The sequence below is a fragment of the Canis lupus genome, unplaced genomic scaffold, assembly GCF_011100685.1.
Source record: "Canis lupus familiaris isolate Mischka breed German Shepherd unplaced genomic scaffold, alternate assembly UU_Cfam_GSD_1.0 chrUn_S1282H1459, whole genome shotgun sequence".
Lineage (NCBI taxonomy): Eukaryota > Metazoa > Chordata > Mammalia > Carnivora > Canidae > Canis > Canis lupus.
The window spans coordinates 399,856-418,656 of record NW_023330106.1 but is presented as its reverse complement, the minus strand read 5'-3'; the positions used below and the strand labels follow the sequence as shown (position 1 = coordinate 418,656).

The 18,801-nt window shown below is 51.3% G+C and overlaps 2 protein-coding genes across 2 annotated transcripts in view; one reads left to right on the top strand and one right to left on the bottom strand.

Moving 5' to 3' along the window:
- The window catches only part of LOC119878242 (adenylate cyclase type 1-like), a 342,212-nt gene that overhangs the window by 69,148 nt on the left and 254,263 nt on the right, over positions 1 to 18,801 (bottom strand).
- On the top strand, positions 118 to 5,459 carry LOC119878233 (ral guanine nucleotide dissociation stimulator-like). The gene is made up of 6 exons (XM_038588916.1): positions 118 to 315; positions 721 to 837; positions 2,387 to 2,580; positions 3,168 to 3,224; positions 3,939 to 4,132; positions 4,366 to 5,459. Exons 1-6 carry the CDS (start codon positions 184 to 186, stop codon positions 4,734 to 4,736), a joined length of 1,065 nt encoding a protein of 354 aa, XP_038444844.1. The 5' UTR covers positions 118 to 183; the 3' UTR covers positions 4,737 to 5,459.

Here is an 18,801-nt window from a genome sequence, read left to right as displayed (position 1 = left end):
GGCAGCCCCGAGCGCTGCTCCTGAAGCTTCCTCCAGGAGTGGACTCAGGGAGGGGGTCCCAGGCAGTGAGGTCACTTCTTTCACAACAGAGGCCAACAGAACTTGGAACCCCTGCCCGGGGCCCCCACATTCTAGTGCAGCCCCACCTCAGGCTCACTTTCAGGAGACTTTTGCTACTGAAAGATGTTCCCTTCCGGTTTTCCCAGTTTCGAGCCACGCCAGGAACCCCAGGGATGCGGCTGCTTCGAACGCTGGAGACGTTGGTGCCACCGTCAAACCCAACGCCTCAGGGAGTTTTTCAGGAGGCGCCGTAGGGTAATACAAAGCAGGCCAGGCCAGGCCAGGCCACCTGTGCCAGCCATCCTGGGTAGCCCCATCCCCTCCTCTTCAGGGAAACAGGGATGTGTGGGCAGGTCGCATCCAGGCTGGAGGACATTGCAGGGCAGCAGGTTCCCCGGTGATCCCTTCAGGGTCACCCTGATGTCACGGTGGGCAGGGTGGAAACAGGATTACCGAGGCGCCTCTTACCTGCCCCAGAGTTAACCCAAGGCCCTGCAGCCGCATCCCTTTGCTCTACCTTGGGGGAGGTGTGAGCCGGCTGTGCTTGGTGGGTCTGCAATGGAGTCAGCTGGGTGTGCGGCCTGGCCGAAGCGGCCAGACCAAAGCGGCCAGACCGGGCGCTGAGGCCTCCTGCCTGGCTGCCACACACTGTCTTTACAGAGCTCCACATGGGACAATGGGTGGCGGCGGAGGCGGGAAGAAAAGGACATCCCCCACACCCCGGTGGTGATCAGGAAGCAGCCCAAAACAGCTAACGGAGGCCTGCAAGGGTTCAAGGTGAGTGCAGGGGCTGGGGCCACCCGACACCCAGGGCCCCGATGCAGCAGGAAGGGCCCTGGGCCCCAGAAGCCAACCTGTGCTCCCCCGGGCTCCCCCCTAGACTTCTGTTCCTTCAGGAGTCTGGATTCTCCTCCTCCCCAAACTTACCCCCATGACCCTGCCCCTGCCTGGGCCAGATGCATGCAGAGTCCCTGTGCACAGATTTGTAGGAATATCAGAATAGAGCCTTCAGGGGATGCCTGTTCGCCCAGGGTTTAGCGTCTGCCTTGTGCCCAGGCCCTGATCCTGGAGACCTGGGATCGAGTTCTGCCTCGGGCTGTCTGCATGGGGACTGCTTCTACCTCTGTGTGTCTGCCTCTCTCTCTCTCTCTCTCTCTCTCTGTGTCTCATGAATAAATAACAACTTTTTTATAATTAAATCTTTTTAAAGATTTTATTTATTTATTCACGAGAAACCGAGAGAGACAAGCAGAGACACAAGCAGAGGGAGAAGCAGGCTCCACGCAGGGAGTCTGATGTGGGACTGGATCCTGGGTCCCCAGGATCACGCCCTGGGCTGAAGGCAGTGCTAAACCACTGAGCCACCCGGGCTGCCCATAAAAACTTTTGAAAAAGAGACACGTGTCTCATCGCACGTGGTCTCCAGTAGTTTCCACTGTGCTCTGCTTTCTCCTAACTGGTGCTCCCAGGAGGCCCCACTGGCCTGACGTCCTTCCCCACCTTCTCCAAGGCTTGAGCATGGTCCTTGTGAGTTGGGAGACTTTTCCCCAAAGGGACACGGGGCTCACTGTACTATGTCTATCGCTCTGCAGTTAGGTTTTGAAGGAGCGCATCCCTGCCCCCCGTCCCCCCGGGGTCAGGCACAGGGGCCTCCTGTGCTGCACAACATGTCAGAGACCAGTTGGTCCCAACAGCCACTGAGCCCTTCACTGATGCAGGACTTCGATGCGATTCCCTTCTGTTGCCAAATCACAGGGTGGCGCTGAACATCCTGCAGCCCTCACGCCCTGGGACCTCCACCCAAGGAAAGGTCTCCATGTGGGCACCTCGAGACAGGGACGTGTGGTCAAATTCAAGGGGTGAAGCCGTTAATGCAGGGAGGTGCTGTCAAAACTCAGCTGACAAGCGGCCCTGGGAGACTGACCCCTCCCACTTGAGATCCTTGTATTGATCCAAATTTTTTTGAAAATTTATCCTCTAAGATTATTTCTTTATTGGATAGTTTGTTTAAGAGACAGGCAGAGAAGCAGGGAGCGGAAGAGGGAGACACAGGCTCCTCAAGCACACTCTGCCCCAAGCGCAGAGCCTGCCAGGGGTGGGATCAGGATGCTGAAACCATGACCTGAGCCACAACCCAGAGTCAGATGCCTAGTGACTGAGCCGCAGGCGTCAAGCCCCGTGTTCCTGCTGTGGGCACTCCTGCCACCACCACCCACCCCGTCCCCCGCAGCCACTGAGAGCTCGGGCTTTGGTCTGCGCTCCAACTCCCAGGTGGTCTGGAGGCTACAGTGCAGGCTGCACGTACGTCTCCTCTGTCCCACCTCAGGCTGAAAGGGCCTCAGCCCTGAGAAAGAATCGGATCTGCCCAACCACCCCCAGCCGGAGGGAGCTGCTGGAGCAGCAGGTAGAAGAACTGGTGCCTGCCTTGCTGCGCTTGGACAATCTGTTCCTATTTGAATTTCTAAATGTTTTGGAGGAATATGGCACCCCTGAAGAGGTGCTGGACCTGCTGTTTGCAAAGTGAGCACCCTGACCCTCCACAGGGGATGGGCCACCTACTGGTTGGGAGTCTTGGGGAAAGTGGCTGAACTTCCCGGCCCTTGGGGCTGCTCCTCTGACTGGAGTAGAGTCACGCAGGGCCTAGTCGGGTCCTGCAGGGCAGCCCCTGGGGCCTGGCCTGTGGCAGGTCGGCTAGAGGGGCTGTGATTGTGCTCAGCAGTCGTCGTTCTCTCCCCATGACGAAGCCTGTTCCGCCTCCCCACCGTCACCAGGGTCTTGAGCTGACCTGTTTTGCCATGGAAAGGGAGTTTTGAGTCCATCTGGGGTCTGTATCCTGGGGCATTCGGGGTAGGGGTCCCCGGGGACCCCTGGGCACCCAGGCCCACTTGGATATTGGCCATGGGCCTGGCCAGAGCCCTTTCATTCCTCAATCATTCAGGAAGCGCCAGCAGGTGCAGGTCCTTCTCCAGGAGCTGCCCGTGGCCCAATGCACAGAGCTAATGGCCCCCCAGGGTTCTGGACTAGTTGGGGTTCAGAGGGTGACAGCAGCTATGAGGAGAGGTTGGGTCCACAGGACGATTCATGTGATGCCCCCCGCCCTCCTCTAGATATCGATACATCATACATACTTGCAAGAAGGAAGGAATCCTGGACCAGTGGGAAATGTGAGTGAGCCCTGGCTCATGCAGGGGAGCCTTCCCTCTCCAGGAGGGTCGCGAGGGGACTGTGGGTTGGAGGGGCTGCTGGACCCCTCACCCCACACGTCTGCAATTCCTGTGACAGGGCAAAGGTCTGAGGCCCCTTTAGGAAAAGAGCAAAGGAGAGCCGTGGGTGGGGTGCGGGCTTTGTGGGAGAGCACTGGGACCCCAAAGGGAGACCTCCTCCATGCCCATCCCCACCAACCCTGTCTGCCCCACACCTGGGACGCAGAGCAGAGGGTGTGGGGAGCATCACCCTCACCAATCTGGTGGCACCTGGACCCGGGTGCACGGCAGGTGCTCCGGAGACCCAGTGAGTGCTCACGGACCAGACGGCCCCAGCCCCGTGGGAGATTAGAGTCAGTGGAAGGACACCCCCTGGGGGCCCCTCGTGAGGGAGGCAGGGCAGACCCATGGGAGGGAGGTTCCCTGGGAAAGACAGTGATGGTCACACCGCTGGTCATGGGCTCCCACGCACAGAGGCTTCATGCCAGCCCCTCCTCAGTGAGCAGGCCTGTGGCAGGCAGGACCGCCAGGTGGCAGGTGGACAAGGAACAGCACTGGCCTCCGACAGCCCCGGGCGGGAGGCCGAGGGCCCCGGTTCCTGCAGGGCTTCCCCGGGACACCTCTGTGTGAGGGAGCCCTGTCTTCTGACGCCTCTGCCCACCTGTCCCTCCTCAGCGCCATGTCCTCCTTCTTGACCATCTGGCTGGACTACTATGAGGAGGACTTCCACGATCCCCCAGAATTTCCTGCCCTGACAAAGCTGCTGAAATTCACAGGGCAGTACGTGCCAGGCTCAGTGCTCGACTGTCGTGTCGAGCGCTACCTTTGGCGTTTCATAAACCTCCATCAAGCGGAGTTTGAGGGTGGAGGTGAGGAGAACTAGGGTGGCCGAGTTGGGGACAGGGTGGGCCACACAGATCAAGCCTCCGTGCTGCTGGGCCAGGAGCACTGGGTAGGCTCACACCCCATCCCCACGGGCTGCAGTCTGGGGAGACCTCCCAGGGCTCTTGCACTCACACACGTTGAGCGGTGGGAAGAGGGTCCTTGATTTGAGAGGGACGTGGAAAGTCCATCCTGGTGATGATACTTTGTCTTCCTGGAGATGATACTGTGTCTTCAGACCCCGAGAAACACCATGAACCACCCCAAGAGCGCGCCCGAGCCCCGACTCTGGGGCCTGCTCCACCTTCAGGGTCTCAGGGGATGGAGCTGGTCCTGGCCGATGCAGCTGAGGGATCGGCCCAAGCCCTGATGCCAGCTGCCGCTTACAAGGTAAGACACGTGATGGTCAGACCTCTCCATCCCTGTCCTGACCCGGAAGAACCACCTGTAACCTTGGGAGCGCTGGAGGCCGAACGGGCCCCACCACCGGTTATCGAGGTCATCGATGGGCCGGAGCAGCCGCCTCACTCAGGGGAGCAACCGGCTTCGGACACCGAGCAACACCCTGAACCACCGCAAGAGCCCGCCTGAGCCCCAACTGTGGGGCCTGCTACACCTTCAGGGTCTCAGGGGATGGAGCTGGTCCCGGCTGCTGAAGCTGAGGGCTCGGCCCCAGCCCTGATGCCAGCTGCCGCTTACAAGGTAAGACACGTGATGGTCAGACCTCTCCATCCCTGTCCTGACCCGGAAGAACCACCTGCACCCTTGGGAGCGCTGGAGGCCGAACGGGCCCCACCACCGGTTATCGAGGTCATCGATGTGCCGGAGCAGCTGCCTCACTCAGGGGAGCAACCAGCTTCGGACCCCGAGCAACACCAGGAACCACCGCAGCAAGAGCCCACCCGAGGCCGACTGTGGGGCCTGCTGAAGCTCCTGGGCCTGAGGTGATCGAGCCGGTCCCGGCTGCTGGTGCTGAGAGCTAGGCCTCAGCCGAGATGCCGGCTGCTGAGGTCAAGCCAAGGTATCTGGTGGTCATACCTCAGATTCACTTCCCCGACCTGGAGGAGCCACCTGCTTCTTGGCCACCCCAGAAGGAGGAGCAGGTCCCAGCGCTAGCTCTCGAGGTCATCGAAGGGCCAGAGCTGCCACCTGCCTCAGTGGAGCCACCAGCCTCGGCCCCCGAGCAGCAGTTCGTGAAGGCTGCAGCACAGTTGAAGCCTTCCCCTCCCCTTTCGTTGTGCTGTTTCTGTATTTTGTGTTTTTCATAATTGCTTCATGAATTTTATTTGTAATAAAGGATAAGTTAACCTTGTACAAAATTGACTCTGATGCTTTTAAACTATACATCGTGGTGCTTTAGGTCCATTCATACTTCCAAGCTCGTTCTATGAGGCCAGCATCACCTTAATTCCAAAACCAGACAAAGACCCCACCAAAAAGGAGAAAATTATAGTCCCATATCCCCGATGAACACGGATGCAAACATTCTCAACAAGATATGAGCCAACAGGACCCAACAGTACATAAAGAAGATTACTCGCCATGACCAAGTGGGATGGATTCCCGGGATGCAAGGCTTGTTCAACACTCGTAAAGCAGTCAACGGGATGGATCACATCAACAAGAGAAAAAACAAGAACCAGATGATCCTCTCAATAGATGCAGAGAAAGCATTTGACAAAATACAGCATCCATTCCTGATCAAAACTCTTGAGACTGTAGTGATAGACGGAACATTCCTCAGCATCTTCAAAGCCATCTACGAAAAGACCATAGCAAATATCATTCCCGATGGGGAAACACTGGGAGCCTCTCCCCTAAGATCAGGAACACGACAGGGACGTACACTCCCACCACGGCTACTCAACATACTACTACAAGTCCTAGCTTCAGCAATCAGGCAGCAAAAAGAAATAAAAGGCATTCAAATTGGCAAAGAAGAGATCAAACTCTCCCTCTTCGCCGATGACATGATACTGTACCTAGAAAACCAAAAGACTCCACCCCAAGATTGCTAGAACTCATACGGGAAATTCGGCGGCGTGGCAGGATACCAAATCAATGCCCAGAAATCAGTGGCATTTCGATACACTAACAATGAGACTGAAGAAAGAGAAATGAAGCAGTCGGTCCCATTGACAATTGCACCCAAAAGCATGAGATACCTAGGAATACACCTAACCAGAGCGGTAAAGGATCCCTACCCGAAAAACTACAGAACACGTCTGAAAGAAACTGAGGAAGACACAGAGAGATGGAAAACTATTCTGTGCTCCTGGATTGGAAGAATTCATATATTGGGAAAACGTCCACGTGACCCAGGGCAATTTACACATGGAAGGCAATCCCTATCGAAATACCATGGACTTTCTTCAGAGAGTTGGAACAAATCATCTGAAGATTAGTGTGGAATCAGAAAAGACCCCAAGTAGCAGGGGAATATGAAAAAAGAAAACCAGAGCCGGAGCATCACAATGCTGGATGTCAAGCTGTGCGACAAAGCTGTGCTCATCAAGACAGTGTGGTACTGGCACAAAAACAGACACACAGATCAACGGAACAGAACAGAGAATCCAGAAGTGGACCCTCAACTCTATGGTCAACTAATATTCGAGAAAGCAAGAAACACCATCCACTGGAACAAAGACAGTCTCTTCACTAAAGGCTGCTGGGCACGTTGGACAGCCACACGCAGAGGAATGAAACTGGACCATTCTCTCACACCACCGCACACAAAGAGAAACTCAAAATGGATGAAAGATCTAAATGTGAGACAAGAAGCCATCAAAATCCTAGAGGAGAACACAGGCAACACCCTTCTTGAACTTGGCCACAGTAACTTCTTGCAAGATACATCCGTGAAGGCCAGAGAAACAAAAGCAAAAATGAATCACTGGGACTTCATCAAGATGAGGAGCTTCCGGACAGCAAAAGAAACGCTCAACAAAACTAAAAGACAACCCACAGAATGGGAGAACATATTTGTAAATGACCCGTCAGATAAAGGGCCAGTGTCCAAGATCTCTAGAGAACTCATTCAACTCTACAGCAAAGAAACCAACAATCCAATCATGAAATGGGCAAAAGACATGAACAGAAATGCCACAGAGGAAGACACAGACGTGGCCACCAAGCACATGAGACAATGCTCCGCATCACTGGCCATCAGGGAAACACAACGCAAAACCACAATGAGATACCACCTCACACCAGTGAGAATGGTGAACGTTAAGAAGACAGGAAACAACAAATGTTGGAGACGATGTGGAGAAAGGGGGACCCTCCTGCACTGTTGGTGGGAATGTGAACTGGGGCAGCCACTCTGGAAAACTGTGTGGAGCATCCTCAAAGAGTTCAAAATAGAGCTGCGGGGAGAGCCAGCAATCCCACTGCTGGGGATTTACCCCAAAGATACGGATGCAGTGAAATGCCGGGACCCCTGCACCCCAATGATTATAGCGGCAATGTCCACAATAGCCACACTGTGGAAGGAGCCTCGGTGCCCATGGACAGACGAATGCATAAAGATGTGTTCTACCTATGTAATGGAGTATTCCTCAGCCAAGAGAAATGACAAATACCCCCTATTTGCTTCGACGTGGAGGGACCTAGAGGGTATTATGTTGAGTGAAATAAGTCAATGTGAGAAGGCCAAACATTATATGGTCTCATTCTTTTGGGGAATATAAAAATTAGTGACAGGGAATAAAGGGAAAGGAGAGACAATGAGTGAAAATATCAGTGAGGGTGACAAAACGTGAGAGACACCTAACTCTGGGAAAAGAACAAGGGGTAGTGGAAGGGGAAGTGGGTGGGGGGTTGGGGTGACTGGGTGATTGGAACTGAGGGGGGCACTTGGTGGGATGAGCGCTGGGTGTTATGCTACATGACGGCAAACCGAACTCCAATAAAAAAAAATCGTTTTAAAAAGAAGGGTGAACCCGCGGCGCCCGGCCCTGCGTCTCCACCCTGTCGGGAGCAGCGTGGGGCGAGCGAGACGCCGGCCACCCGCTCTCCTCCTGCTGCTGCTGCGTGGGCTCTGCTTCCTTTCCTCGTGCTGGGCCCGGGGAGCGGGTAATGGGCCGGCTGCTGCCGAGGGGGGCGTGGGGGGCCCTCGCCTTCATCTCTCTTGCACACTCATGCTTGCGCTCTCTTGGTGTGTGTGCGTCCGCCGGCTGCTCAGCCCCGTCGGGGAGACCAGACTGGGGCTCTTGGTCGGCGCTGCCGGATGTGGGGACACCTTCCCGAGTAGGCCACAGACGCAGCAGGAACTGTCCTCCCACATCGTCTGTGGGGCCTGGTCCTTTCGGGGAGCCCACCGGGTGTCCTCGGGAGACACAGCCGCGGTCTTTGCTCCTGCCTCTGCTCTGCCCGTGGGGCCTGAGCTACCCCAGGCCCGCAGGCCGCGTGCCCGCTGCTCTGTGGGGCTGTCAGCTGGCAGGTTTCCTGGGACCTTCCCTCCGGGGCTGTCCTGGGGGCTGCGGAGGACTCCTTTCTAGGTGATGGTTCCTCCAGAAACGGCCCCCTTCAAACGGCTTGAGTAGGCGGGAGCTGACTCGTCCGTCGTGTGGGGGCAGGTTTGTGGCTCTCGGTGGCCAGAAACGCGTGGGGATTCCTGAGTATGTCCGAAGCAGCCCCTGGGAAGCATCGGGTGGCTCTTGTGCCATCGAAGGAGGTGCAGACACCAGATGGCTGGGAGGAGCATCGCCAAGGGGGCGCAGAGCTCTGCCCCCATAGTTGGGCCGCAGCCTGTTGCTGGAGCTGCTGAGGCCCATCCTCAAGGTCCCCAGAATTTGCACACCTGTCCCACGTCCCAGGGTTCTTATGGCACGCACGTGCGTGAGAACTGGCCTCGATGGTCTCGTCGGGGTCTCTGGTGTGACGACGTGGGACGTGCACCGTACCCCAGCTACTCGGGAGACTGGAGAGCCATGGACTCCATGGTCTGTCGTCTTCTCTATCTGACGTCGTTTTCAGTGTTGCGTTTCGGCCCACCCCGCCTGCCGTGGCAGCGGCTCACCAGCGTCAGAGTGGCGGGCTGGGGCACGGGGCCATGCGGCCGATGGCGGGCCGTCCTCGTGGGTGTCCTCTGCCCATTGCTGCTGGCCTGGGCCCTGGAGCCGGTGCAGCCTGCGTGTTTTGTCTCTCCAGACCGGCCGCCGCAGATTGGCCACTGAGCTCCGTCAGCCGAGGTCCGCGGAGACCAGGGTGCCCGCCCGCGAAGCCCCCTCTCCAGTGTCGGTTTGCAATAAATCTGTATTTAAGCACTTCGGCGTCTATGTGTGTCACTTGCTTCTGAGACTCTTCTCTGCGTGTGTGCGTTTCCGGAACTCCAGCCACGAGGTCCCTGGCTCACGGACAAAGCAGATGCCACCGTAGGGGTTCCTCAGTGTCTTCTGAACTGTGTCTGCTCTAACCTGTGGTTTTCAGAAATCTGATGAGCTTTCAAGAAAAAAGGATTTTCGTTGCAGAGCTGACATGGGTCTCCAGCAGGTTCTGAAAAGCTGAAGTGAGCACAGGATCCCGAAGCTTCAGCCAGAGGACACCGCCCCCCCCCCCCCCGCCGGCACCCCGTAGAGCGAGTCTCGCCCTGCGGTGCTGGGCTCACCCATCTGCCTGCACCCTCCCGGGCACAGCACGTCGGCCACACTCCAGTCCCGGGGACCGTGCTTCTGGGCAGGCTCTGGCGACGCTTCTCGAGTCAATGGAGGATGCGTGGTGGCATTAGCGCACAACTGCCCAGGACCAGAGATTATCTGCCAGGGAGGAGAGGCCCCATCTTTCAACAGTTTGCCCCAAAACGTGTGGGAGGGAGAACAGTATCCATGTTCTACGTAGAAAGGAATGTCTGGGAGGCGGCAGTTGCGGTGTGGAGAGGAGTGAGCCCAGGACTGCCCACCTGAGGACAGACCCACAGCCACCCGGGTCTGCCCCACAGGCAGGCGGCGCTCCCGTGGGCCTCCCGCTGGCACCTGTCCCAGCCTCGGTGGGTGTGGGGGGGTAACACCGTCATTTCACGCGCCGCTCCCTGCTCAGCAGTCTGATCAAGCCCCTGGTGCTCTCCCTGGGTGTGATTCTTTTTTTTTTTTTTTCTTGGAACATCGATGGGAAAAATGTTATATCTCTAATTTTTGCTAATATCTAACTGGGATTTAGCATTCCCATCAGTTAGGAAACATGTGTCAGTTCCTTTTTTTTTCCTTTGTAATTGACTTTTTATTGGTGTTCAATTTGCCAACGTATAGAATAACACCCAGTGCTCACCCCATCAAGTGCCCCCATCAGTGCCCGGCACCCCATCACCCCCACCCCCCGCACACCTCCCCTTCCCCCGCCTAGTTCCTTTCCTGGATGTGATTCTTGAGGGCTGGATGGCCTCCAGAGGTCAGCTTGCGTGCAGCCTGACAGCTGCCCTGGCCTGCCCTCTGCTGCTGAGCCCGGACCTGGGTATGGCCTTGTGTGTTCCCCTTGCCCAGAGGGGACCAGGCGCATGGACACTGGAGCCCACGCTGGGAGGCACGTGGTGAGTGTCACCCTACCAGGTCGGCAGGTACAGCAGCCTGGCGGGGCTGTCCCGGCTGGGTGGTCTCCTGTCTGGCTAGCATGGAGGACGAAACCAGGCCGGGCCTCCCGCCTTCTCCGTCATGCTGCTTCCCACGCTGTTTAGCCAGAGCCGGATGCACTCGGGGACGTTTTGATGCAAACATGGTGTGAGGGCGACAGAGGAAGGCATGACCCTGAGGCTGGTGTTGGACCTCCCCGACCCCCCCCCCCCCGCATGCTGCTCCAGTGGGGCCTCCCTGCCTCTGCCATCCATGTGGCACAGGCTTGGTACCGGCAGACGCTCTGCAGGTCAGGGGGTAGGCCCCTGGCGTCTTTTGCCGACCGATCCCCAACAGCCCAGGTTCTTCTCCCCGAGGAGGGGTCCTGGTGTGGGTATAGCGGTGGGGAGGCTGGCGGTCTGGGACAGGCTCTCCTGCAGGGCAGGTGGTTGCGAAGCTGCCCAGGTCGAGGCCATCGCATGGCCTGTGTGGGGTCTCCTGGCAGCCCGTAGCAGGGGCCTAGGAGCCCTCCACCATGTGCCTGGCCCGCAGAGGGTCTGGGTTGGCAGGTGCCACGGAGGGGCTGCCAAGCAGGAGCTCGTGCTCGAGCTCAAAGGCATAGGAGTCCCGGGGGCCACCTGTCAGCTGTCCGGTGGTCAGGGGGGCCCGGGACAGGAGACCCCAGACCGGCGGGTCCCCAGCGAAGAGGAGCTCTGCTGCAGAAGCAGCCACAGGGCTGCGGGAGAGGGGCCAGGCGGGGCCCCACACAGCTCTGGGGTCCTCCATCACCCAGGGTGCTCCGGACCCCTGCCATTTCAACCCCTATCTCAAAGAAAAGTCTTTACAAAACGCTCTGGGGCTGCCTTCTGCAACAGATCTATCTGCAACCACTAACCTCTGCCATGACTCCCCCTACCCCTCGTCACTTCCTTGCCTGTCACCCAACATCATTCCTCCACACTACCCACTGCTTTCTGAAATTTCTGATTGGCTCACTCCTCTATTTCCTGAGACCCCACAAGGAAGTCAGCTCCAGAAATACAGAGTCCCTGTCTTGCTCATCACTCTCCCCCAGAACTTAAAATGAGGCTGGGCCTCAGGAAGCTTTCACTAGATGAAAATGCACGAGGCAGAGGTGATACCCAGTGACAGGACAGGAAGACCTGATGTCACTCTGCTGTGATATGTTACGTACTTAACCTCATGTAGTTCACTCCTTATAAGAATTCTGGAAGAAAGAGTAATTCTCCATATTTGTAGTTGAGTGAATGGAGCTTAAGAGGTTAAATAACTTGGCCGATGCTGCATCAGGTCGGCCATTAGGAAGTACTGATGAAGTACTTCATCAGGAAGTAATGGTGTTGTTCAAAGTCAGGTACTAGAGATTAATAAGCCTACACAGAGCTTTCCTCGCCACAAGCCCCTCACAGGGCTTTCCATTTATTGCCTCAATTGATCCTCACGACAGTCTGCATCTGATCACATCAAGGGTTCAGAGCACGAAACCAGGCTCGGAGAGTCAAGGAGGTTTGTTCAAGCAAGTACAGCTGCTGTGGAACACAGGGAACTCGGGGCTGCGACCCCAGCTCCAGCTCCCCCGGAATCCCACGCGTGCACAGATGAGACACAGAGATTTAAAGGAATGCACACAAGGTCAGGCAGCTGGATGGACAAAAGGCTGAATTAAGAGTAGGCCAACGACCTATTAGTCAAATGAGCTTTCCAGCCTGGCGGATCGTGCCGCTGTCAAACACTTGAAAGTATACATTTACTACAGACTTTCACGGATAAGATCAAGATTTTATAATGAACATTAGCCATGCTACTGAAAACATAAGTAGACCGAGGTAAGAGACAGCCGACACGGAATACATGTGCTTATGGCCACCGTACACCACGCATACTCACTGCTCTGGAAGATGACCAAAATCTAACTGCATGCATGTTGGGCTTTGATCTCTACAAGGTATAATCTTACTTAGGAATATTTAGTATTATTTCATAACATTTTCCTATCTACGGACAAACAGATCATTACAAATCAGGATGAAAACTGTTCATGATCCCCAAAGCTCTACATCTCTAGGGGAAGAAAAAAAAGTGCGTCAGAAACAGAAAAATCTTATATACCGTATGTATCCATGTGCTCTCTGATAAATACAAAAGATTTTCTCACCAAAAGAGCACGACACTTCAATGTACTTGCACAAGGCTCACATGTGCCTTAAAATAATGAACAATCAGAAACTGAAGAACAATAGTAAGTTGCAACAAAAATGACAGATACAGCGTGTATCTGACTTTACTTTGTCTCTACCAATACTGGGGGGAACACTCTTTAATGGGGTGGCCATTTCCCAATTGATACTGTTCAAACCCGAACAGCAAAACTTTGGTTGAACAGCCAAAGTCAGGTCTCTATCCTAGAGGATCATAAAATGTTAATGATTGGAAGTTTTCTATTTTCCTTCCCTCATCGCAGACATAAAAAGTTGTGAGGAAAACAAAAGATACTAATGGTATCCAAAACTCGGATAATGCTAGATTTAACAGTATGCTCATGTTGCAGTCTGCAACTAAAACAATTTGCATTGAAAATGTTAAGTAGGTATTTCTCTCTATCACTACAACTATAAACAGGACAGGATAAATCAGACCACTGTGACAGTTCAAGTGGAGAATTTAGGAGCAGAAAGAAAAAGATTTTCAGCAATATATGACAAGTTCAATTATTTTAGACTTAAATCTGGTAAAAAAAATGTAATTAAATTGAAAACATGCAATCAAATAGCACATATATATATTCCGATAGAGCACAAGATGATGAAAGATAAGATAATTTTCCTTATGGAGATTCCGACCTAAGCCCAAATGAAAAGAAAAAAGAAACCTATCCTCATCATGGCGGGTGACTATGTCCTACAAAAAGATCCTTGCATCATACAAAAATGCAACTCCTATAACATAACAGAACTTTAACATGGGGGAAAACGAGGTCATTTTTTAAAGTAAACTGCTGTTGCAAGGTAACTTTTAATTTGCACACATAATGTAAATTGCTACGGTCAGCGCACCTTGGGTCACAGAAACAACGGCAGCTGGATCCAGAGGTGCCCCGGCAGCCCGGGTGTGCAGGCAAAGTGCCGTGAACAGTGAGGATCGATGATCTCCTCAAAGTGTCACGGCCAGATCCTCGGCAGGGTGGCTGGAGGGCGATATTCAGAGAGCAAGCACGTGCTTAGTGTTACACTTTAAATTGATGCTGACATTGTCAATTGCGAAAAGAAAGTTTTTCCTAAGTAACATAGGAAACCACCCAGCTAACCTTCTGGAGGATATCAGATAATCATGGTAGGTGGTTGTGCAAGAGCTAACTTCTCAGAAACGTGAGCACATATGAAATACAAACAAGCGGCCGTTGCGGAGATTTACTATAGTGATCAACATTTTAATTACTTTCTGTTCTCTTAGATGTACAGGACTATTGCGATGAATAGTCGCTCCATGTACAAACAAAGCAGTATTTTTAGCCTGGTATTTGCATTTGGTGGCAAAAAACTCCCACGAGGGTACGAATAACCACGAGTCATGTGCTGATTAATCTGAGACTTCTCGAGTCACATGTTAATTAAAGGAATTAATATGATCTTTGCTGGTAACGCTACACATTTGTCACACGGCATGCAGAGAACGACTTATTGGATGGTCAGGTTTCAAACAAATCTCCAACCCTGCAAATACGGAGAGGATTTTTTCGAATCACTGCTGATGGTGACTCAATAAAAACCGAGGGCCTAAATATGAAAACAAGCTCCTACCAGAAAATCGCTAGACCAGTCTACACATGTGTGATGATTGACGAATAACTCGAGTGTGCAAAGAAGTGTTCTCCACAAAAGAGAAAGGAGGACCACGATGGAAGGTGTGCGATGCAGGCCGAGCCGCATCCTCAGCCGGCCCCGGCCCCCCGGCCCCCGGCACCCCAGCCCCCCAGCCCCGAAAGGGGCTTGCGCACACTGCGGCCCCGCTGCTCCGTATTCCTGCCAATGCCCTGCGCTCTGGACATGCAGCCTTACCTCAGCAGCCACAGACTTTCTATCAAGTGGGTTAAATTGCTTCATGTTTTCAAGGCGTCTTATAAAGCATTCTCGGGAAAATGTTTCGCTCCGTCATTCCTGACCTTTTAGAAACGGTGCCCCAGTAAGTGTTAATATTGATGAAAACCACATGATCTCGGTCATTTACCGCCGACTGACACATACAGGCCCAAGGTAACACAACACAGCTAGTCTACTACCCTGAAGGGACTGTGCACTTTGAAGACTTTGGGAAATGTTCACTGTGCCTACAGAGTAGTCCCATGCTCATTCTGTCATTTCTGCAGTGAGTAGCACCATATAAGAGGTAGCGAGGGCAGCCCCGGTGGCACAGCATTTTAGCGCCGCCTGCAGCCCAGGGTGTGATCCTGGAGATCCTGGATCGAGTCCCAGGTCGGGCTCTCTGCATGGAGCCTGCTTCTCCCTCTGCCTGTGTCTCTGCCTCTGTGTGTGTGTGTGTGTGTGTGTGTGTGTGTGTGTGTGTGTCTCTCTATGGATAAATAAATAAAAATCTTAAAAAAAATAAGAGGTGTCAAGAAGAAGTGAAAGGTACTCCACCTTCTGGTACAGAATGTGTTTTCATGGGAGGCTCAGGGACCAGTAGTGGGTTACTCTCGACCACACTGCTCTCAATACATCAAGCACAAACCCACTAAGAGACTTAGGCGTGCCTCTGCTGTTATGACATTTTGGTCAAAATGGCAAAGTGCATCTTAATTACACTTTCGATAGGTATGTACTTATAGGTGTCATATATTCAACGACCTTTCCGGGTCAGGATATAACTGAGTACACTTAGGAAATATAAAGTTAACAAATTAAAGCTCTGACAGATGATAGGACAGAAAATTCTATCCAGAGTTTCACCGATACCATGAAATTATCATTTTGATGGCCCACATTTGTGATGCTCTAAATATATGCACAGTGTAAAGTAGTCAATCTGGATTTCTACAAAAGGACACTGAGCACAAAATGGAAACATAAAGACAGTTCTATGAAATGAATCTCATAAACTATCGACCGAAGAACAGTATATGTTTAAACTACACAGTCTTTGACTACATGATCATTTATCATACTCAAGATAAAAATAGTTTAAAAAATAGTTGATAATTGATGATTAAGACAAAATTCATATAACACTAGCATTATTCTTTCCAAGTATTCCAAGCAGAAATTCTTATAGGACATAACCAAAAGTATGGGCTATTTACTTGCTGTTATTTTAATAAAAGAACAAAGAAAAATAAGACCTCACAAAATGTTGAAATAGCTATCTACAGACATTGTAAATTTTTAGGAAGACACTGAAACATCAATACGATTGCAAACACACACGCATGCGCATATTCTGGTACGATGAACTTGAAAATCAACAAGCTGTGTTGGAGTTACAAATAATGGTCCTAATTAGTCTTTTCCCGAAGTAGTAAACAGAAATACTACCTCAGAGTTTTCTGATCAGTGACAAAGTCATTAATAAATGAAATCAAAATGGCTAGCAATCAATAAAAAACTGAATTTGTGAGGGAAACATTTACTGCTACGCTAGGCTTCCATTCCGTATAGGCAACAGATTCATTTTAGTATGTAAAATGCTCGGGGTTGAAGAATGCTTTCGACAAGAAATGATAAAGATGTTCCCCTATCACAGTAACAAAAACATATATTCATGTTGTTTTTTTTTTTTTTTTTTGAACTGCTCATCTTCCTAAAAAAATTAAGTAATGGCTAGGAAAACATAAATTGTAAGAAGCAAGAGGTTCATTTCCCCTAAACAAAACTCCCAGAAAGCAGGCAAGAAAAAAAGACAAAAGACCTCAACAATTGGAAAAGTTGGGGAAGGAGGGGAAAATCTGAAAGCAGGCAAGATGAAAATAATGAAAATACCAGCTGACATAAAACAGGGATAGAATGCAGTCTAATCCCCAGACCTCTGAGCAAGGACGTATGCAAAACCAGCACGGGAACACAAAACTACAACATAAAGACGGGATGTAGCATCGGGACCAAGTATCAAACAAAGGATATCGAATTCAAAACTTGCTCATCAAACTGGATTAATTCTCCCTTTTGACGAAAATGCGTTTTGAGTTCAGGTTACGTCACAGGAATATTTTTATGGAATGACTTAAAAAATGTAGAGAAAGACTGATTCCTCTGACTCCCCTTAGTGCAAGAAAATCTGCGAATGCTGCTAAAGTTAATTAAAAGCCACGAGGGATCGATGAAATGACGGATTCAATACAGACTGTGACATTCTGGGCCAAAACTGAAGTGTCATCAAAAAGTAATGGTTTTGGTAGACCCTGGCTAACAAACGAGAAAGGACATCAAACACAAAGACTTTTTTTGTCAAGAATGGTAACACTGGCGAGAGAGAACCTCAAAGTGACATACATACATACATACCGACAACTGAGTATGTATACTCAGCGTAAAGACTCACCAGGGGCAGGTGTCCATGCCTCTGTGGACAAAACAAAACAAAACTAAACAACTTTGGTTAACAGATCAACACTACATATTAAAATCCAGACACTATAAATTCTGGCACGGAGGCTGAAGCACACATTACCTGAGAACACTGTTGCTGTCTCTATCTGGTGAAATACAAAGGAGTGTGAACCTCGTAAATGCAATTTTGGTATCAAAGTCCAACTGACTCTTTGTAATGTGCTCTGGCTTTGCAATTCTCAACATCGCAGGAGATAACCTGATAGAGAAGCGAATACTATCATGACTTCCGTTAGCTGCATGTGAGTTGTTTAAATATCAAAAGGTGAAGTACGACAAATTAGGAATAAAACACAAATTTATGGAAAGGGTGCTTCAAGAATGAAACCTGGATAAAACTCAAAAGCAGGAATCCTCCCAAGTGATCCTTCGCTACAAAATTAATTCACATTAGTGGAAGGCTTTGCTACGTCCAGTGCTGGGAATGTTTTTGTCCTGTCGGAAACAGTTCAGGCAAAATACCGAATTTCCGTATTTCACCGTTATGTCCCGTTGTTTTGCTCAGAAAGAGCATCAAACCTCTGTGCTAAATTTAAAATGAATTACAATTTTGCTGGAGGTTTAACTGCTAAGTAATTTGTTTGAACAGTTTAAACCACTTACAATTTTAGTCAACATAAACATTTGTGGGCAATCATACGGGAAAACTCATAAAACCACAGCTAAATTCCTAGGGATCCAAGTGTTATAGACTGAATTAATTAACAAATGATCATTATGATTGGATGTCAACTGCATTCCTAGATTTTAATTCATTTCCATATGAAAGAAAACCATTAGGCCGAGTAAAGGACTAAAAATTGCTTTTAAAGCAGCAACACTATGTAAATCTAAACAGAAATTCCAAACGTCCTGTCATTCTTCTGCTCTTCAGAGCAAAAGTCGTTCTTAGATGAAAACGGAATTAAGGTTGAGAGCCCACAAGACTCCCTGACGGTGCTTCCTAAGTTAGAAAATGAGCCCATAGATAGGAGATCATAAAGACGCTTTTCTTCCAACAGAGACGGCTTCCTTACTACTCAACCAGTTCCTGAACTCTGTCATGAGCTAGTGAACCCCTAGAACAAAGCTGAGAACAAAACCTGGGTTCCGGCACGACTCCACAGTTGAACTCAGAAGCAGATTAAAACCAGACCTTACGGGAGCTTTCCCGCTGTCACCTTCACCCGTGGGTCATCCCTAATCCCACCCCAGACCAGCGACAAGACAGCAAGCTCCCATCCTTGCAGGAGTGCGCCGTGGAAGCGGCACAAGCCAGAGACAGAGGGGTTGTGTCCCTCAGAGGGAAGCTACAGGAAATGGTGTCCTTCTTTTCATTTTGTCGTTCTTAAGGAACTTTCATAAAACAGCTCTGAATCATGCAGTCTCCTTCAAAAATGTTCTCCTCATAAGGAAAACAGAAGAAAAATCAACCACCAAAGGTCACACTTGAAAACGCAGAACTTCAGAACTTGCGGAAGAAACACCTGTAAGACCTCTTTCCTTATACCATTTCAT

Bases quoted from the DNA above. Each gene is read 5' to 3' on its own strand.
- LOC119878233 (XM_038588916.1), top strand. From the start codon at position 184: ATGTTCCCTTCCGGTTTTCCCAGTTTCGAGCCACGCCAGGAACCCCAG. The intron at 316-720 runs GTAATACAAAGC...CTGTCTTTACAG, and splicing joins TTTTCAGGAGGCGCCGTAGG to AGCTCCACATGGGACAATGG. The intron at 2,581-3,167 runs GTGAGCACCCTG...GCCCTCCTCTAG, and splicing joins CTGGACCTGCTGTTTGCAAA to ATATCGATACATCATACATA.